The following is a 22,731-nucleotide window of genomic DNA, read 5'->3' on the forward strand; positions in this document are numbered from 1 at the left end:
CAGCCATTGTGTCTGTATTCATGCTATGACCTCCCTGCATGTCTCAAAATTCTCAAGTAGTACGTAATGGTTCTCAGAGATTCTGGGTTGTCATCTAGCTCAATTTCGTGATTTAAGATGGAACAGATTAAAATGTTAACAATGAATGCAAATGAGAGACAAAAGATAATTTCAAAAGATGCTAAGTTCTGAAAACATAATATTACATGCAGGACAAGCAGAGAAGGACAATATTATGTGCAGGACAAGCAGAAGAAACTACTAAAATCACTTAAAACAGTTACATTAAATTAAAATCTGTTAACTTCCAAAGGAGAAGTAAATGCTCAGTTCTTCTGAGGATCTAAAAACATCTACCCTACACAGCTTCACAACTTTTTCCTCTGTCCAGCAAATACAGGTCAGTTTTCAAAATTGTGAATTTGAATATCTAGGAAAAAAACCCCAAGTCTCAGATCATTGATCTTTGGAAGAAAAATATAAAATATCACCAAGGGAACTCATTCTGTCTTGGGCGGAAGGGACTTGGCAGAGCATTAAACAAATAAATTTTTGTTCTCAGTATTAAAGTAACACCCATGGAGAGAAATTAAAAGGAAAGAGTAGGTAAAACAGTCAAGAATGCCTATTTATAACCTGGATATTAGCACATGTAGAAGGCACAAAGACTGCTTCAGGTGAACTATAGTTATTTCTGGGACAGAACATAGCAACTTTTGAAGCAGTTCCTATATTCACAAGTTGAAGGCAGCAAATGAAAATCTGGTACATACACATGCACACACTCTCAGAGGTCTGAGATAAAACAATATTTAGCAACATACACTTACCTGGAAGCTAAAAACTAACTGTTTTTCTTTCATCTCCGTGTCTTTCATTTTCCTCCTCTTTGCATTTAATTTACCCTCTGAAGAGCACTTCCAGCTTAAGGTTTGTAGAAAATGAGCTCAAAGCCAACTTGTTTTAAGTTAGACCTCCATTTACTTAATTGCTCTATCTCACTTTCCCTTCTGTTTTTAAAGCAGAGACTGAGCACTAATGACATGATGATTAGTGTCTCTTCAAGCTACACTCTAGCATCTCTCAAAATCAAATCTCAACAAAAAATGTTTACTAGTGCTTAGTTTGACAATTATCCAGAATATCACACCATAAATTAGCATACTTCTTAAGAATCCTTCACTTGATTTTTGACCTTTATACTAATTGCTGGTTTGGATTTATTCACTTTTAACTAGATAATGTCTGTATCTCTTTAGTCAATTTGCTAATTATTCACAGAACTACTTACCAAGTAATTAATGATATAAAATTTGTCATATTCTTTATTTTTGGCATTGATTCTGCGATGCTGCTTCTTTCTCATGTGATCTTTAAGTGTGTTTTTGTCTCTGAAGACTTTTTCACAGTATAAACACTGCAAGCTAAGATGAAAAGGTAAACAGGTCAACATGTTAAACTGAAAATAGCACAAAATAATAAACTTAAATAAGCTGGAGTTACATATAATAAGATTAACCTAAGCATTGTCAGAGCAAACTAATAGAAACAGAAAGCTTATTTGAAAAAAAATTACAAGATAATCTTAGATCACAACACAGTCAAACAGACATAACAATGACAAAAAAAGAAAAATATAGATAACAAAAAATTTTACTGTTTGCCCCATATGCAAAGTGGGAGAAAAGTCTGAGTACCCAAAATAGGCACAGAAAGGCTGCTGACTGCTCACTGTGTGAGCTCTGTAACTCAGCATGGACTTACACTGACATCCAATCCACCTGTAATTGTTTCTTTGTAATTCAGATTGAAAAAAACTAAACTGTGAACATACTGCTTTTCTTTTGAAACAATTTAAATTAGCTAAACAGAAAGTTTTTACATCAACAGGGAGGGTAAATGGAAGTTTGCCAGGGTGGTCAATGGGTTTTGAAATCTGAAGAAGTAAAATTCTGTAAGTAAATTCATATCCACACACAGAGAGAAGTATATATAATTCATAGATATACATACCCATAGGTACATGCATATATATACATAGACAGGAAAGTATTATTTAGGTGTATAGACACATTACTCAAGAAGGTGAAAACATTCATTAACAAATGAGAATTTAACCACAGTATGTCTTCCAGAGCAATTCAAACAAAACAGAAGTATATGCACTGCCTTAAATCAGCATCATAAAACTGTTTTGGTTACAGATTCACCTCTGATGTTTTGTGTGGTGCAGGAATTCAGGATTCTCAGTATCATTCTGCCTTTTGAGATATTTAAGAAGTTTTGAGTTCTCCCTATGCCTGCAGACTTCAAATCAAGATTGCCTTGCTGGTGAATCATAGGTCTGATGCCAGAATACATCTATGAATTTTAATAATTGCTTTGTTCCACCTGCTAACAGCAAAGTGTTTGCTCTACTTGAGAAAGGCATTCCCATGAAGAGTATGGAAGGCTTTCTGTCAGCATACATAATGTAGTCTTATTTGCCTGAAACAAGACTTTTGTCCTGTAGTAATTTATTCTCAGGTACTATTCTACTAGCATAGCTAATATGTCTATCCTTAGCCGTAGGGGGAGTGACCTTTCACTACTCTGGACACAATTTCAGTATGTGCATTAACTACAGAGAGGATCAGCTTCAAGAAAACTCCCTCTATCTGAAAGCCTCAGATCCTACTGATAAACAGTAGAGCTGCAAATTATCAGTGAGCATGGTAATTCAGTGCATTAGGCAATACCAATGAAAAAAGAAAAGGCATTCTTAATATGTCTTCATTTCTGGGAAAAGTTAACACGTATCTATCCCCTTCTGCTCTGGGTTTACTCTCTAAGCAGTACAAAAGGGACAGACAGAACATCCTACAGTAACAGTATATGGAGGCAAATGAAGACTGGAACCAGGTCTCTGTACTCAGTGATTAAAGAGATGTTTAGCAAAAAGTTTGTTGTGATGAGAAAGAGCACTAATACTAACAATTATGAGAAGAAGGCATGTGCTATTATTGATGTCAACCTGTGCAACACATAACTGAAACAGGGCACTTGACTTCATATATTAACTGTTAGGAATTAGCTTTCAATAAGTCAACAAAAAGACTTCTAAGAGGACTTAAATTCTTTGCTCTCTTTGTTTCTTCTTAACTAGCCACAAATGTGGAATTAATTTTTACCTACCATTTCCAAGTTAAAAGAAATACAACCCAAGTTTATTGAAAACAAACAAACAAAACTCTACTTACTTGTCAAGCTTCCCCTGTAATACAGCCAAAAACTCACAGCAGTTCACAATGTTATCTGGCAGCCCAATGTTAAAGGCATGCTCTCTTGCCATATGATTGAGAAGAACAGATCTACAAAAGACATTCAAATAGTGTCACTTATTTTTGGATATATATATAAGAATTATTCAATTACTGATTTAGAATACAACAATGACTCTAAAACTGTATAAAAGCCAAAGTTAAATAAACAGTAATAGTCTTGCTACTACTGCTAGAAAAAAAAACAATTTAATTGAAACAGGAAGTTTTTTATTTTCAGCTCTGCTGAATGTTCAGTAACATTTCAACTGCTCTATCCACATGCATGAAATATAATCCTTTAAATGAAAATTACAGTATAGTTTATTTTGACCCTCACTGTTAGCAAAGATCATTCATTACCCTGTATAAGCAAATCACATTTCACACAACCCTCTTGAGAAATATTCTAAACAGCCATTTGTCATACATCTCTATGCTGGTTAGCAGAGCAGAAATTCTTAGATGCAATGTGCTTTTACATCAATACTGCTTCACAAAGAACTAGCAACATGAATGGCACTCAAAAGTGTACACAAATAAACATATCGGACATTCATAAAAGATATTCTTCTGACAGAGATAAACCAGTTAATTCCTTAGGTGCCCAGCCTCTCAATATGCCTCAGCTTCTGCTTTTGGGGACTAAAGAAATATCTGAATGTTGACACTTGCTTTTACCATTGTCCAGGCATGATTTTCAAACATGCACTCTGCCTGTCAGACTCAAAGAGGAAGCAGAGGATGAAGTTCCTCTACTGTCACCAAGCAGCAGAGAGGGACACTCATAGAACATTGGGATGACCTGCAGGAATATGACCCCTGGTGCTTCTACCCTTCCTGATTACCAGAACTACCCATGCAAACAGACTTAGCCTCTCCAAGTGAAACTGATTTACTCTGAATAAACAAAGTTTCTTTGGAGCATGCACTTCAATGCAATTCTTGCTTGCACTTGACTGATGCTGTAAAGCCCTCAGTTCTCACTCTAATTTTCCTCTCCTCTTTTTCACTGGATATTCAAATTCACACTAGTTAGGTGAGCTTTAAATAAGAAAATGTATAACTGGATAGAAAAAATTAGTAACCATCACACTGGCTTACACAGCTGTCCTTGTCACTAAAACAGTTGCCAAAAAAATTTCTGTTTAAAATGGTTCACTCAACTCCAGCATACCATGTAGTAGGAATAATTGCACTGGAATAAATAAAAAAGTTTGAGAAGTAGGACAGGAGCTATTTAAAATGGCACTTCAGTTGAAAGAAATACGTAAACTATAACTTAAAGTTCATTCTACCTTCTGAGTCCTACCCTTATGCATTAACTGGTTCAATAACATTGAAAACATAAACAAAGATGCTGAGTGGGTATCAAAAAATAAAACAAAAGCAAACAGGGCAATAAACAAACCTGTTTCCTGTGAATTCTTGATCACAGAACATACACATACTATGAAAACTTGTGTCATATCTCTCTTGTTGTTGCTGTTCTAGAATTTCTCTCTATGAAGAGGAACAGATATAGTTATTCAGATAAAACCATAATCATAAAATCATCCCATAAGTTTATTATATATATTTATCCTTACTTTTAACAATGAACATATAAAATTCAAACGTGCTGCTGGCACAAACCAGATGTTAGTATGTTTTGAGTGTGGGTTCTCACAGAAATTCCAAGTTTTTCCAAAGGCAGTATGTGTCCCAGTTAAGTTCCAGTAAAATTCTCTTAATTTTATATACATGGTGCATGGAAACAAATACAATCCACAGTGAGATCTTATGCAACGATTTAAATAATTTTGTATAAAATGGATCAGTTTAATATTTCTACCTGTGACTCAGCTTTACCGCTGGTATCAGTGAGCAGTTTTATGGGTAACCACCTAACGCCCCATGGAAAGGCAAATCAAAATCCTACATGGCTAATTGCAGGCAACCTAGAGGGCTTTTTCCTAATACAGTACACAGCCCTGGCAGTTTCTGTAAGAAGCTGTGGCACATACCACAAGCACTTCTGATGTTGCATTACACTAAACTGGACTAACATCTCCATCCCTTCCAGTGTGTATCTTCAACCTCCTGAACCTTGTCTCAGTTTAAGATTGTGACAAACTGGGGATCATACAAACAGCTCTTCCTGGGAAGCTGGTACAGCTTGCAGTCTTAGTGAAGACTCCTCTTCAGGATTTTTACTTACTGGGAGAAAGAGAAGCCCCTTCACTGAAAACTACCAGTCAGATGATGGGTGAATAGCTGTATGCATGACAAGGTCAGCAAGACAAGGTCAGTGCTGCTGTAGGAAGTATGTATTTTCAAAAAAATAAGTCTGGGGATGTTCCTTTTTTATTTAAAGAAAACACCCAGGTGCCTTATACTGACACTGCCCCTCCATGTATCTCTAGTTTTGCTGCCAGGACTTCCTTGCCTGGTAGTGCTTCACAACTACAAAATCCTTGTCAAGACTGTGTTTTGCCTAAAGACTGTATCTGTTTTATATTTCACAGTCTTGTCAGCTATTTCAGCAAGCTGTGCTCTCTAACCTACTTCAGGCTCATTCCTTGGCCTCTCTCAATACATCACAATCACCATTATGTCTCTGCATGACATCCACCTTGGCTAGCTCCCTGCTGCAATACAGCCTGAAATATTCCTAAACTGAGTTTCAAAACTGCAGAATGAAATGCTTCAGGCAGCACATTTTAAAGACAGCATTTGTCCTTGTTTGGGCTTGCAGTTGGAGACAGCAGTTGGGATTCAAAGGATGCAGAAAAATCACCAAAAGTTGTATAGTTCTGGTCTTTATTCTACGCAACTCACATGAGCGCATTTGCCAACTCACTCTTAATTGCTGGACTTGTCTGGAGGTAAAAGGCTTTACAAAGCAAAATATCTATTTAACTTGCAAGTCAACACTCAGATTGCAGTAAAAGAACATGAAAAAATAAATAGACTTTATTGCTGTAACTAAAGCAGTGACTCCATTAGCCCCAACTACAGCTGCAACTCAATTTCACAAAATCCTTCTGTGAAAACTGAGGATACAATTCTGATATTCAAAACTATTTAGCACTGCAAACTATTTCGCACCATAATAAAATGCCTATTTCTTTCTTTCCTAATTTAATTACTCTGTAAACAAAACAAGCACTTGCTTTGGGTTAAATTCTCCACTCATTCCAGAGTTTGAGGAAATGTCTACTTGCAGAGCAGATGAGATTGCTCACCTGCCAACAGACTCCTCATGCCTTTGGCACTGCAGTGGAGAGAAGGCTTAGTCGGTACAGAACTGCATAGTAAAAAACACCACAAAATCAGAAACAAATGTCCTTTAAAAAACAAAAAATTACAGTCCAATTTATAGCAGCCAGGAGGAATTATTTATAATAAGATGGTTCTATGAAAACATCAGCTGCATGCTCTATCACAACCCTTTTTCCTCCCTCAAAGTCAAAAACATGTTATACACTTGGGAAACAAATATCATTATGACACTGCATGCCTGCATGCAAAATTCAAGGTGTCTTTCACAAACCCAAAAAGATTGTTGAAAACCATAAAAGATACAAAGAAGTGCAGTAATGATGTACTGTGAAGAACCACCAAATAGCATTCCTCAATCTCAAATCACCTAATCACTGAGGTTGCAAAGGATCTCTTAAGAGCAACAAGTCCAACCCCTGTGCCCAAGCAAGGTCACCTCTACCTGGTTACCCAGGAGTGTGTTGAGTTTTCTTCTGACTGTCTGAACAGAGGAAGAGTTTACGGCCTGTCTGGGTAACTTGCTCTAGTGTTTGACCAACCTCACAGTAAAAAAAGAAGTGCTTCCTTGTTTTCACGTGGAATTTCCTAATTTTTATTTCATGCCCATTACCTCTTGTCCTGTTGGTAGGCTCAGCTGAGAAGAATCCGACTCCTTTTTCATTCATCAAGTATTTATATACATCACTAAGTTCCCCTACAAGCCTTGTCTTCCAGACTTAACAGTCCAAGCTGTCGCAGCCTCTCCTCGTATGTAGGACACTGCAGTCCCTTAAGCATCTTTGTGACCCTGCACCAGAGTTACTCAAGGAAGTCTATATTTTTCTTGTACTGGGGAGCCCTGAGCTGGACCCAGCACTCCACTGAGATGTGGTCTCAGCAGTGCTGAGTAGAGGGGAAGGATAATCTCCCTTGACCTGACTGCAAAACTCTTCCTAAACCAGCCCAGGATGTTGCTGTCCTTTGCCATGACTGTGCACTCCAGCACAGGACTAATGAAAGACATAATGGAAGGATAAATCAGGAGACAAATAATGAATGATTTGGATAATACTAAGGACAAATTCTTCACTATCTCTTCTAATACAAAAACCTGCCAAGTGTGACATGACAGGTTCAAAAGGACCAAATAGATGGCTCTCTCCCAGTGTGTGGTCAAGCTGTGCAACTCACTCCCGCGGATAGTGGGGATCCTGGAAGTTGTTGTGGGTTCAGAGTTGGAGGCTCATATTGCTGTATTCAGAAATTTTTGAGCTGCCAATTGCAGGAGACTAAGTGAGTATTTTGGGAAAGTATTACCACTAGATCAGAAGACAGCAAATACCAGAGACACTTAGCTGCTGTCAAGGGTGAAATACTGATCTATACAAACCATTTTTACTGATCCCAAATAGCTTTGGAAGGGAAGCATGCTAGGCATGAGTGCATCAGCTATTTTTTTGAGTCCATGCCAATCCAATGGGCCTATATAGGAATGCAGGTTTCAGCTCAGGCAACTCTAACTCCATGGGAAATCCCCAGTGGAAGAACTACCACATTTCTCCTTTGCAGAAGCTGGGATCCTACAGAAAGCTGTGTAAGACATGTACATATTCCTCCAGTTCCGTGGATTCACTAGTCATGTACTTCAAGCTGAAGAATATTAATGTTGCCAGCAAATGGAAATAGCACTCACAGAGTAACTGAACCAACTGGATTTTGCCTGCCAATCCCAATTTCCCTAGAACTAGAATTTGGGTTTGGTAGGGTTCTCCTTCATTCTGAATGCATATCACTAACCGTGTCTTTATTTGCATGCTGCGTATGAACAAACTTGTAATACAAACATACCAGAAGAAATAGCATAACAAAGGGTTAAAAGGCCTGTGTTGACAATTCTCAGGACATGGCTGCCAGCACTAAACTGAGAAATGTATTTATGTAAAGACCCTAAGGCCTGCACTCTAACATCTCACAGTACAGACACAGGGTATTGTGCATTTCCAGCGGAATACCCTGCATCCTAACATGAGGAGATTGTCAACAAGGCTGCTGTGTACCATGTAACAATAATTTCTAAATTGGCCCAACAGCAAAACCAGACTCCAGATGTGTATTTCAAACAAGAAACCAGAAAAAACCCCACTGGCCAACAATTTGGACTAAGACTCCTGGAAGCCGGTCAGCATGAGTTGAACTTGAAGGACCATCCATTCAGAACTGACAATACCTAAAATTCAGCAAGGTCTGTCCACAGTACTAGGTTGCTATCAGGCAAGAAGAACCAGAATGGTTCATGTGGACTCAAGAGCTGGCATTTCACGTCCTTTGCATCTCACACAAACAATACTGGCCAGACTTCCTGCACTCACACACCATGGTGCTTGTGAGTATGAGACTGTGAATTAATGAAATCTGGGAAAGGGAGTGCGAATGCACAAAAACAGCTTGCTCAAAGATTTTGTAGGTAAGTATCACCTTCTCTGCTCACAGTATCGCACACCGAGTTCTAGTTTGCTAATTTCCCTCAATATATATTATTACATGAAAAATAGTGTGTCAATGCATTGCAGATCCTTGCAAGAAGAAAAATGTTCAGCACACTCAACCTTCTTCAGTGTCTGGGTGTATTCTCCACTTCTGTGGAACACTGACATACAACCTGTAAATCTATCCCACAGAAAAATAGATAAACAGGGGATTTGTGTATGGTTGTGCAGCAGCTAGGGAAATGAGCTTAAAAAAATTCAGAATTTTGCCATCTTGCAAAAAATGTTTTCACTTTAAAATGCCTGCTAAGTTACTATATATTATTCTATTAGAGTGTTTACCTTAAAAAGTGAAAAAACAATAATTTCTTACCAATCTCTTTTGCTGAAGCTGCTCTCTAAGTAATCTGTCTTCTGGTAAAACATCACATAAAAGAAAATAATTGTCCTGTTCCTCTGTTAAGAGATTAAAAAGTGTGAGTAAGGAATGGGAAGTTGCAGCTGCTTTGAATATTACTAGCAGATAATTTGCTAAGACTTTAGAACATATTAACAATGTAAGAATGTGATTTTAACCTATAAAAGTCAGTTACTTTAATTTCATAATTTAATGAAACATGTTTAAATATTTGTGCATATTTATATTGGAGTATGAAGGCAAAAGTCTTGCATAGCTTTTCTCCACTACCAGCTTCACTGGCGTGAAGCTTTTCTCCACTACCATCATTTTTATGATGGTTCTTCTGGATACATAAAACAATTAGCATTTATATTGGTTACAGATTAAAGTCAGCATGAAAGAAATATGAAATCACCTTTAATTTTATCTTATCAATTATTTCCCTAAGTAACTGTCAGTTTTCAGTAGCTATCATTATTTGGTTTATCCTCCCCTTGCTCTGATCTATCACATTACCTTTTACCATCAAATATTTTTCCACCTGTGGATATACACAACTGTTCAGAACCATACATTGAGACTTGCCTAATTTACATTTCTACTTATATATTTTACACATATAAGTTTCCACTTTCTAACCATCTCTGACACCAGCTGTATGCATTGTTTCCTCTCTTTTAAGGTCTCCATTGAGAATTAAAGATGCAGAAAAGCCCTAAAGTTCTTATCTATTTTAGTTAAACTGTGTTTTTCTGTTAGAAAGGGAAAGCCAAAGTAATGCATCAGCTGCTTCTGAGAAAAAAACTTCCTTCACACAGTCAACACTGCCCCTGTGATGGAATGTGCCACCATACCAACACAGCAGAACAGGGAACTGTGGTTTCAGACTTGTGCTGGAGCCCAGAAAACTGCACAATTGTATGGCTTCTGTGAAGATGACATTTCCTGACACTCTTGGGGCAGGGAGTACTGTGGCAGGGGAAAGGAAGGGAGGTTGTGGCCCAGATGCCCAAGAAGAATTAGTAGCATCAGTGCAGGTGGTGGGCAGGGTGAAGTCAGAAAAGGCAGCTCACTGGGAATGTTTCTCATCATTTTGGAAGGACGGTCACTGATTTTTTATGCAGTGGGTACCAACGTCTCCCCAGACAGCACGTGAGCAGCTCTGCTCCCTGGCCTTGATTTGCAACAGGCCCCTGTTCACAGCACATTTAAGCACATATTGATCTCATCCTCACTCAGCACAGTGCTGAAGCACGTGTTGCAATCCTTGGAAAAGGTAAGTTTAGATATGTGCTTAAGAGTTAAACATTACTTCTGTGGTTTTCTGACCTAGTGTCAGACACATTTGGCTGATCAAAATAGCAGTATATACCAGAAATTATCACATGATCTGCCCATCAGAGAGTAAGCAAGCAGCATACTTACCTAATGGAGCTTTTGAATTTGTTCTTATCACACTACAAAAGTCTGTGATAGGCTGTTCTGCAAACCTCCTCTTCCAGTACAGGATGTAGCTTTAAAAATAAGGGGGAGATGATCAGTGAAAAAGGAAACACCAAAAAACTTTTAATAAAAAATTGACTAGCCCTTGTTTTTTTCATGCTCTAAATTCTTAAGTGTTTTAGTTTCTTTTTTTTAACTCCTATGTCCCTTTTTCCTTCCTTCATATTAGTTTTCAGTTTTATGAAATTAATTCAGTTTCACTTAAATGGGGTTTAACCATGCTGTCAAAGTGAAGAACTCAATAAGCAGATTTGCACCAAGCTTTGCATAAACACTGTGACCTGTTCACATCTACATACAGAAGTGCCACTCAGATGCATATTTACTGAAAAGATATATTACAGAGCATTCTCAAATTCCCAAAATATTGTACTCTGTGTCTCTGTGTTCTGCAAGATGCAGTCAGGAAGCTGAAACTCAATAAAAACTCCAACTTGACAAAAGTGAGGTTTTGGCAGGTCTCCTGTGGAGTTACAGTGAAAGCTGTAGCTTGGCAGACAACTAGAAAGACTGAAAAATGAAGTCCCTGAACACCTGGGGGTAAGACAGCAGACAGAATAAGAAAAGATTTAAACACATCTTGGAAGTTTAACCCATCAACTACAGTTTGTTAAACCATTCTCGACAATCTTTGTTGGTATTACAGCTGCATCAACAGAACACAACTGAGATTAGATTTCCACTGAACTAGGAAGCTACTGTCTAACCAAGAAGAAATCATCACTTCATTTATATGATGAAATGAACCAAGCAACTCTTGCGCTAATTATTCAGAATTTTACTATAAAAAATAATCTGAAAATGCTTAAAGTGCTTGCTTAAAATTATACTTATGTATAAATCATATTAGAGTTGGTAAGGTAAAGGCTATTCAATGACTGCTTCTTATTTTGTGCCACCAAATTAGGAAAAAGATAATTAAAAAATCACATATCATTATTATGAGAGCATTTTTAAATAGCTGCAGCTTTTAATACTTGTGCAATCTCTAAGTTTACTTGCCACATCCCATGGTGGCTCACACTGCCTCTACCATTCTCACCATATTTGAGGACTTCAACTGCAGCAGCCAAGGAATCAGCACATCTTTCTTTCTGCTAACTCTGACACGGAGAGTACTAACCTCTGGTGTAGCAGACAGCTGAGCACAGTGAAGCTGGCACATGTGGCTGAGGCTCTTTCAGCAGCATCATCAGATGTCAGTAAGTGAGAGGTGAGTCTTTAGTTCTCCCCCTGCCTACTCCACTCTTTGTAATGCACATTGAAAGAGTTGCTAAACAAAACTGTAGTTCTTCCTGACTAAGTCATCCTTGAGCTTTTAGGACATAAATGTGCAAATGAAGACATTTCAAGAGCTCATTTAATAAATGTCTCTCCCTTGCACTGAGAGAAATGAACACTGGTAAAAACTCCCCTGCCCATAACCGTCTGTGTCACAGAAACTACAGTTAAGGAATTTCATATCATAAGACTTAACCAAAATAATCAATGACCAGATAAAACCAATGCCTTGTGATACTTCCAGGGAGACAGAACGAATGATCATGTTGAGTCATGAAGCAGAAGCTTATTCCCTTTATCTCTTCCCTCTGCCCTTATGTCAACTTATGTTTATTCTTCAAAGTTAAAAAGAAAAGAAAAAAAATTTCCATTAGCACTGGTCTTTTCTGGATTATCCACTTCTTGAAGTTCTGTCAAGAAATGTATTCCTAAGACTGGCTGTAACTCATTGCTAAATATAAAAATAATACTATCTTTACAGAATTGATCCCTGTATTTTCCACACCTCAGTTCAACACTTCAGAATATATTCTCTTTTTTGTGTGTAGTATTAAACTATTTTACTAATACAGCAAATCAGAGAAAGAACACATCGGAGCAACAATTCCATGATTTCATGTCCTGGGGCCACTTTCTATGAGATTTGGCTACCTTCCAATTGCATTAGCAGCAAAAAGAATCTAAATGGGCCCTTTTTGAAGGGGTGATTTTAAAATACATTTCTATTAATGCAAAATAATTCCCCCAAGCACGCTTGGACTGGCGGTCCATGACTGAGCAGCTTCGATTCCTTTACCTACCCAAAGATACTAGTACTATTTCCAAAGAACAGTACATTCTCCTTCTGCCTGCCTTCAGCAGAAAAGCAAACAAAAACTACCATCAGTTTTCAATTTTAAGCAATGTTAAGCTCATACATTTTATTAAGGATTTATATGGCTTACATTTCTCTTCCTAAATTATATTGTATTATTTCTTTTTTTTTGAGTCTTGATAGACACAAGGTCTTGACTTTGACCGAGCAACTAGTGACAGAAGACCTACTAGAAAACTCACTATAGTTGAGAAATTATCCATCTAACACTTAAATACTACAGCAGAACTATCTACAGACTGGCAGGTACTGTCTAGCCTTCCTTCTGGCCCATATATTACTGTGGAAAGCAAAAAGACAAGCAAGTACCTTGTCTCTGAAGTTACAAGCCAGCTAGGGCCATGCCAGCTGCTGGAGGAAGTTAAGAGAGAAAGCCAAATGTGACCCCGGTGAGATGATCAATGACACAGCTGTAGAAGGAGTCACAGTTGTATGTAGATCACAGTACTGTAAAGCATAGTTAAGGATTAAATGTGATTTTGATGGGGGAATACTGTCCTTAAAGCAGCACAAACAAATTTCATCCCAGAATATGAGAGATCCTGTACTATGCAGCTTCTGTGTACAATACACAGCCTTAGGACATTGTACAGGTATAGAAATAGTCTTGCCCTACACAAAAAAATCCCAGCATTAGGAAAGCTGATTGTCTGGAATGGGCTTTGCTAAAAAACAGCTTTCTAGTTTGCACACAACTTGTTGATTAGTGACAGGACCTGAGAAGACCCTAGGATATATACAAAAATGTCAAACACAGGAATTGCCATGTGTTGTAAAACTGAGCTCCCTAGTTCCAGCAACATCTAGGCACTAGGGAGAGGGAAGGAAATAGGAAACAACCTTACAGCCAGCAGCAAATTGCTCATAAGAAAAGTTAGCAGAAATCCTCCCACAATGTCTTTTTAAAAAGATGCTCTCTACTTTTCCAAAGCTTTCAATAACATCTGTGGACATACACACTTATTTTAAGTGACATAACCCTTACCTTCTAAAATCTGCAACCAGTTTCACATCTGCTATGACGAGCTTGTGTTCAATAATCATGTGCTTCAGGAGCTGGTTTTGTTCTGCTAAGACATAGCATTCTTTGCAGAAAATACAAGGCACATAGAGAGAACTTTCTTCTGCATCAACACCACCTGGACTTTCTGGCAGAGACAGAGGCTCCAAAATACATTCGGTATCTAAAATAAGAATAAAAATAATAATAATTAATTTTGACTAGGTAAATAAATGTACATCTCTTGGAGTACTTTAAGGTAGTACATGTAAAACCTGTTTGAATCTCAGTTTTGTTGCATGGATCACTTGAGGAACAAGATTCTTGTAATCAGGTTGACTGCACTGATTCCAAGAAGGACACTGGGAGGTCAGCACAGGATAGCTCTCAGGTGTCTTTCCCAAATGAAACTCCCAGCTGACACCAAGTCAGTCACACACAAGTGCTCTGCTTACTACTAAAGAAATTTTATGATGGTAAACCCACTTTTCTTCTTCTCACTAACTAATCTACCTGTTGATATGAATGAAGCTACTCTCTTTGTGGCTCCCTGAGCCACACTGCTCAGAGTATCAGAAAGGATTTAGAATGTATAGCACAAACTGTTTTGCATGTTAATTTTCCTAATTACACTTTTATTTATTGCAGAATACTTCTATACCTTTCTGACTGACTCTTGAAGATATGCATTTGTCTTGCCTTTTTTTCCCATTAACATCTAATTTACTGTTCTATGACAAAAGACTATCCTTAATAAAGATTGCTGCCACATGGACGCTTATGCCCACTGGAACACTTTATAACTGTACAGATGTTGAGGAAGGGGGCTTCATGTGGAAAGGTGAATGCTCCACATGGAAAGGTGAATGGCCCATGTTTGTACCATACTGTACCAGCCAGACACGTTCTCCAGGTGACACCACACAGAGGTGAGTCATTGCCACATATAGTCCTAGTGTTATATGAGTGTGTTCCCCATTTAAACAACACAGGTCTAAATTCATAAGCTCTTCCATTGGCATAAATTAGTATCATTCATTAAGAAACACTGACCAAGACAGTTAAACACTTGGCCCCATTAGCCTAACCAAATTCCATCTGTCCAGAAGTAAACTGTGGTGTTCATTTTCCAAATTAATTATACCTCAGTCTTGGAAGCAGATGCCATTTTCAACACATATCTTCAATTTTAGATACATCAATTTTGGACAGCAAAAAGTAAACAGAAAAAAGCTCTTCATGTTCTTGCCCTCTTGAAGTTGAAAACTGAAAACATGGGAGTCCTGGACTCTTGTATTATGAAGTTATCTCGTGCAGCAGGAGAATAAACTCTGTGTATTTGGATTCCTGCAGTGACATGAACACCTCTGTAGAGAAATGAAATTTCACAGAATGACAGAATGGATGAGATTAGAAGGGATCTCTGGATGTCATCTGGTCAAGGAGGACTCTCACGCAGGAGCACCTAGGGCCGGTTGTGCAGGACCATAAGCAAATGGCTTTGACTCTACAACCTCCCTGGGCAACCTGTGCCAGTGCTCAGACACCCTCACACTGCAAAACCATCTCCTGAAATTCTGAGGGAACCTCCTGGGCATCAGTTTCTGAAGATACCGGAAGAATTAAGAAAAAGGCCTTCTCTCAAGTCTGTTATTTTGTCACACATGAATTTTAAAACACACATGTTTAAAGGAACCTTAATAAATATTTACCAGATAACTTTCACCCTACAAAAATCACATATATATGTTATACATTGGCAAGTATACTAAAACTGACAGCCTGGTAACTTGCTCACATGGAAAATGTGAAAAATAATTTTAAAAAATCACAGTAATTTAGCTTTTTTCCTAGGAGAATATGTTAATGTATCAGTGCTCTACCCTGCCTTCTACCAAGACTCTGAAATAACAAAAGAAGGGCTGGAGAATCCCATTCAGAGGCAGACCTGGGAAGCCCCTACAAGTTCTGTGACAAATCTGTGTTCAGGCAGAGGGACAGGCATGGAGAGGGGAGTGAGACTTTGTCTTCCACCGCACACGGTGCCCAGCAGGTGTCCGCCCTGCCAGCGTGGACACGGTGCTCCAAAGCAGCCACAGCACAGGCAATGGCTCCCTGATGGGGGTGCTCCGGGGGACTGAGGGTAAGCTGGAGCTGCTGGAAGCCATAGGTGGCAAGGGGTATAAAACCATAGGAAACACAGCTTTATCAGCTCTATGCTGCTCCTGAACAATATATATGCCCTCCACAAGTGGCTCCTACTTAGGACTTCTGAAAAATAGAACTTCCTGGAAAGGCACAGACCTGACTGAAGACTGATGGCTGGGTTACACTGAATTCAATTTATCACATAAAACTAAGCACTGTGGAAAGATGGCAGAAAACAGAGCATAGTATTACCTGTAGCAACACAGCTGCTGTGCACAATCTAACACTTTTCTTGTCATCATTTTATCTACACTTCAGCCCATTCCCTTCCCTTAGAAATTTATTAAACTAGCATTGCAGAAATTGTTCCATTTTCTCCTATTTTAAGAACAGCAGTGGCTACACTATGTGCTAGAGCAATCCTCATGAAAGAGTCAAATCTCCCAAGCAAAATTGGTGGTACCTGCAAGAGTCCAGCTTTGTCCATTCTCAGTCAGTTCTGTTGCCTGAAGAAGCATTAAACCATGCTTATGGATAAAAGCAGAACTTAATTTCCTTTGCAATTGCTGATACCAAGTGAACTAAGAAGATACTCTGTCTGCCAGTTCAACTTAACCCAGTAAACAGCAACACTGCTTTTTGTTTATTTTTGGTATTGGTCTCTTTCAATGATGTATTTAAACCTTTAGAAATCCAAATAAATAATTTACTATCTTCCTCAAGAAATCAACTTTGAACAGATAGGTGTGTACAGCAGGAACTGGTATGAAACTTAGACTAGGAGCCAATACAGTTATTTAGTAAGGGTATTTGTGAATAGCAACCGCTTGGGCTAGAAAAACAGAACTGCTAAGTCTTTAACTGTAGTCATGAGCTGCTGAAAGGAATAAACTGGGGTGAAGATTTTTTTTGCTGCCCAAACAGAGTAGCTAATACTAAAAGAGAGTAACTTTAGGTTATCAGAGCAGTTTGGCAAATGCAGAAGCTTATGCAATTTCTTTCGAAGGCACTTAAAAAAAGAGGCAAAGGAAAAAGGAATCCATATAAATATCTTTTTACTCATCTGCTACAAAAAACACTGAACAAGAAAATAAATGCACAGAGCTGAACAAATGCACAGCCTTTAGCATAGCACTTACTGGACTAATGTAGTACAAATAAATCCAAGCATAATATTGAAATCTCTGCAAAAGCCGCTAATTTTGTTTCTGTATTTGGAGCAGACTGGCTACAGGTACTGAATAAAAGCTGTTAATGATAGCACAGCTCAGAGCTAACAGGGAAATAACTCTCACATGTATTCTCAGACTCCAAGATTCCTACATGCAGAGAGACTTGAAAATGAGGTGGAAGTAGCAAGCTTTTCTCTTAGAATCTACTGCAACAAGAACAACTTCACAGAGATAGATTAAACACCCCTATGGTGCATGTGCCCTGGGTGACAAGGGTGAGAAGCAATTGCCTAGGAATGGTATAAAAATAGGGCAAACAAACAGTAATCACACAAATAGAATAGTCTTCCAGAAGTCTGAGTATGGAGGGTTTAAATCAAAGGCTATATGAGCCCCTCAGATAAAAAGCTTTTATTTTTTTTTCTCATTGACTTATTCCTGCACTATTTGAAATTCTCGGTCTTTTAACACCCACAAAAACTTGCATCAGCTTTTCATGTTTTTGTAATGGCTCATTATTCCTTGATAGTTTAACTTGAGGCTAGTTCTACTCTACCCTTCATGTAATGTGGTAAGAGGTAACTTGAAAATGTCCAAGAGTGGAAGAAAATATGTTTCAATATCAGCACAGATGTTTTTCTTTTTCAATCTCTCTTCTATTTACTTTTTATTTCTGGTATTTCACTTGCTTTTAGGATCACTGAATTAACCACTGAATTCTCTTCAATGATTCAAAGTCTCCTAAGCTGTGAATCAGGTGTTAATGCACAAGACAGTGCTCATAATCTTTGTGTGTTCACTCCTGTGTGTTACTCTGCATTTGTTAACATTGAATAGCACTTTTTTGGGCGCAATTTGCTCAAATAACATGAGATTTCATGCAATGCTTCAGCTGGCCCTCCTGCTTACCACTTAGAAAAAAACAAGTGTATCACCCAAAAGTGATACACAAGTGTATCATCAGCAAAACATATCACCCTTCCTTATTGCATCTGTGATGAACAGCACAGGACTCATGAGACTCCCTATGAGAAGAGAGCCTTATAAAACCCATCCATTAAGTTTTGGATGAATCATGTTGTTGCCCCTGAGTTTTTCTTCTCTGCCTAACAGAAAAACAGCATGACTGTTACGCAAAGAGATATCCCAAAGGCTTCACAGAAAGCCCTCTGAACTCAGAAAGTAAGAAAATTGCTTTCTCAGTCACAGAACTGGCAGCTGACACCATGTTGTTCAACCTTTAACAGGAGAGATAAAACTATGGTCTTTAACAGCTAATTCAGAGCTAAAAAATGTAGATTAGTAGAAAGAAGAGAACAGAGGAATACATTCTTTGAAAACTAAAACTAAGAAGTATACCAGGTTCTTCAGGGGAAAATAAATACTTTGAAGATATTTGAGAATGAGAAGGTATAGAAAACAATTTACTTTCAAAACTAGAATAAGCACTGTTTTTTTTTTATATAAGCATCCCAGTACAATGGATTTCTGATTCCTGCACAAGGACTGTGCACACCATCACAACAATGGGGAAAAAAAAGTAAATTAAAAAAGTCTGCCTGTTATAGAAATTATATGGCTGTATTTTATTTTAAGATTTGTTATAATACAGACTAGTTAATCTTCACAGCTAGTGAAGCGACAAGATGAAAATGTATTCATTTTCCTTACTGGAACATTTTTACTTCTGAATACAATTATTCTAAGCTCCAAACCAACGTTGGTTTGCACAATTAAGTAAACATTCCACCCACAAAGTTATAACACAGCCTACAGCAGAACGGGCAATGCACTCCACCTGCACAATCACACATGCAATTATCACAAAGCAATATGCCATGCAATGTTACGGCCAATACAACAGATATTATTATCAGAAAAAAGATAGGAAAGATTCGCCATTTGAATGGGAGTTTTGAAAGGCAAGGTCTCCAGAGATGGTTTAGCCAGTGTAACCACTTGTTGCCACCAAGAAGCACAGGGATGTCTCATTATCCTGACTTTCTCCACCTTATCCCACCACTCCTAACCATCTACCATTGCCCTTCTGCTTGTGCTGGCTCCCAGGCTTGCCAAATCCTTTGATGAGTCAATCTAGCTCTTTACCATTAAGAACCATTCCTTCCTTTCTTTTTGCTCAAGAATGTTGAAAATGCCGACACAAGAGTCCACCAAGGGCAAGAGCAAACGAAGGAGTGCACGGTGAGTAGCAGTAAGGTGAAACAGAGCCTTCCTCTCAGCTTCCTCCTTTCTTCTCAGCTTTACAGCCTCAGCTGTCTCATACAATTTTAGCATAAGCCTGCCACAGTGTGAGAGGTTTCTTCAAAGGCATTACACGCAGGAAAAGAAGCCACTAAGATTTTATCACTGCTTCCTAACAAGGACACTCAGCACTGGCTTCAGTTTGCAGAATCCACTGTTGTCAGCATGGGTACACCTAACACACCAAATGCAGCGTGGAGCTCTTGTGCTCAATTCTACTTGGTTGTACATCTGAACTATCTGCTCTGACCAGCTCTGGGGACAAACTGAACACTGCTGCATGAATTACATTCTCTAACTAGAAGGTGGAGGTTTGTGGGTCCAGATAAATGAAGTAACTTCACTGTTAGAACTCTTCACTCACACAGCTTGACCCTGAGGTGCAACCTGCAGCCGTGCCTCAAGCAGAGCTCAGGGAACGGCAGACTCTTCCAGCAGGCAGCCAGCAAGCTGAGGGAGGAACTCCATAAACTGGTCTGCAGGAATGCTGAGGACAGGGCCACTCACATCCTTCTTTCTGAAGCTTTGCCACTAGATAAAAAGGAATGAGAGTCTCAAGACCAGAGGAAAAGGAGGTAAGTCCAAAGACAAGGGTTTTTAAGTAGGGAAGAAGAAATCAAACTGTTTTAAAACAGATTAATTGATTTATTACTAAATGAAGGATACTTTAAAAATTCAAGACATTGCAAAGTCTGAAAATTGAAATAATGAAAAAAGAATTAATACAAATTTGCTTAAGACATATTTATGGGTTTCCTGTCATTTTTTGTAGTCTATGGCACAGCCTTAGGCTGAGGACTTTATGATGCAAATATCCCGCTGTTGGTAACACAAGGATAATGAAACAAAATAAGAACATCTGCTGGAATGTTAAGTGTCTTTCTAATTAAGTCCAATAGTTGAATGGATCAATTCATTACCAACAAATCTGGTTTATTATCTCATTAATACAGCTGGTTAATATTATGAGGAGATTAGCACAAGAACTTGAAATGATCCTAAAACAAAAATGAACACAACACAGACATACTGGTGAATATAGGAGTCCAAATAATGAACAAAAGACAGGTTATTAGATATACAAAGAACAAAGGGAAGAAAGAATGACAGGAAAACAAAAGACACCTAGCAAACCTGGTACTGCACACTAGCAGCCCAACAGATGCTGAATGGAAAACAAAAAGGCTGAGTACACTCCCCCAGGTTCTCACTGATTACATGGCAAAACCATTTAGTTGCTGAAATGACCAAACCCCTCTGGAGAGCACAGGTTGGTCTAGGGAACCAACCTGTATTCCTATAGGTAATTCTGAACAAAGGAGTGCTGCATTTAAAACTCTTTAGGAGATGAGCAGTTTTAAAGCTTTGTCTTGGAATCAATTGTTTTTGAGATGATGCAAGAGTATCAAGAAGGATCGGCTTGACACTCGAAATATATACATGACAGCATCCCTGTTTTGCAGCCTTGGCACTGCAGCATCTATTTGTTGGCACAGCAGCATTCCCAATTTGTGGTCATATTCTTGGAAGCAATTTTATACTGATTATAGTATTTTTCCTTTGTTTTCCAGAGTACAAAAGATGGATAACTAATGACTTGCCAAATAAACAGTATTCAAAGCCAAACCTCAGAATAATGAAAATAAAACACCCTGTCATGGTCCTCACCAATACTACATGCAAATATTCTTCCTAGTGAAAGAAGAATCAATGTACATAATAATCTTCTACCTTGATATATCAAAGACCTCAAGTACTTCTATTTAGTTGAATTAAGTCTGAGTTCATGAGGAATTATTTACCTATTACTTCTGCTTGTTTACACACTATGAATGATATTTAGTTAAAATGTCCGTGTGCTCTGGGGGACAACACACCCTGTAGCTTCGTCCAAGATCAATCAGTCCCAACCCTGCCTGTTTTTTCATTGAATGCAAATGAGCACTTCAAAAGAACACTTAATCCTACAGCGAAAGCTTGTCAGTTTTACAGACACTGTACATATTCTGTAGCATTTGCTGTCTAGGAATATGAGAATTTTATCCCAGTTAAATGACATCTTTAAGAAAAGCTGTAAGTTACCGAATCCTAATAATTCAGAACAGAGTTTCTACAGAGCAGGTGTCTGCTGGGAGCTGGAACTAACAGAAATACAACTGTGCTTAATAGCCATATTAGACAGGGCTGCTCTGTCGGGGAGCTTAGGATGTTGCAGTTTCATTAGCATTAACAAGTGTTGCTATGGTACCGCAGCACAGGCATCAGAACACAACTGAATAGGACTGGGAAAGTGATTAATAAAAATGTGAAGTGCTGGAATTTTAATAAAACAAAACCAATGCACTTGCCAATAAGATCATGTTTAAATAATAGACTAGATTATTGCCCAGTTCAGCAGCAGATACATGCTGCTGCTTGTTGTCTTTCTACTGGGGTCCAGACAAACCCCCACATCTGTAAAGACCAGAACAAACCTACTGCTCCCACACAGAGGGACATGCATGCCCACACACACACTAATGAAAGTGACCCTAGTAAGTATTCATAACAATATTTAAGTATGATGTTAATATGCTATTTATAAATATTTAACACACTACAGCAGGTTCTATTGCAAGCTCAGAGCTGTATAATGCCTCATTCCTGGGTAAATGACACAGATTTACATTAGGGTAAATAAATTCAGGGTGTGATATTTTGGTCACAAATATGAAACAATATTTATCTACTTCAACATTATATACTGAATAATTTTATTATACTTTTTAGAGCTTCTGTGATTTCTTATGGCTATTGTTAAACAGAATGTCTGTTTACCTTTCCTTGTTTAGTGTGATCACATGACTTGGTAGACATGGAGAGCTGACATCCATATTATCCACTAAAATAAGGGATTAGAAGCAAAGATTAAACCCTAGACTATTATCTGGAAAGATTAACAAAGTAATTATCTAGCCTGAAACTCAGAATATTGAGTTACAAGGAAGAGGAAGAAAATATCCAACAGAAGAATTTGAAATGGAAGGAAAAAAGTGACCATCCAGGTTCTTCTTTTGTAGTTAT

General features: G+C 38.2%; 1 protein-coding gene across 1 annotated transcript in view; it reads right to left on the reverse strand.

Annotated features, from left to right (window-relative positions):
* Window positions 1–22,731, reverse strand: part of ZNF277 (zinc finger protein 277) — a 41,594-nt gene that overhangs the window by 9,938 nt on the left and 8,925 nt on the right. The window contains exons 2-7 of the mRNA XM_068189964.1: window positions 14,072–14,270; window positions 10,854–10,942; window positions 9,402–9,484; window positions 4,711–4,802; window positions 3,240–3,350; window positions 1,292–1,424 (exon numbers count right to left, since the gene is read on the reverse strand). Of these exons, the coding sequence (XP_068046065.1) occupies window positions 1,292–1,424; window positions 3,240–3,350; window positions 4,711–4,802; window positions 9,402–9,484; window positions 10,854–10,942; window positions 14,072–14,270 (707 nt within the window). The remainder of the gene's footprint in view (window positions 1–1,291; window positions 1,425–3,239; window positions 3,351–4,710; window positions 4,803–9,401; window positions 9,485–10,853; window positions 10,943–14,071; window positions 14,271–22,731) is intronic.

This window comes from Anomalospiza imberbis, chromosome 5 (genome assembly GCF_031753505.1).
Source record: "Anomalospiza imberbis isolate Cuckoo-Finch-1a 21T00152 chromosome 5, ASM3175350v1, whole genome shotgun sequence".
NCBI lineage: Eukaryota > Metazoa > Chordata > Aves > Passeriformes > Viduidae > Anomalospiza > Anomalospiza imberbis.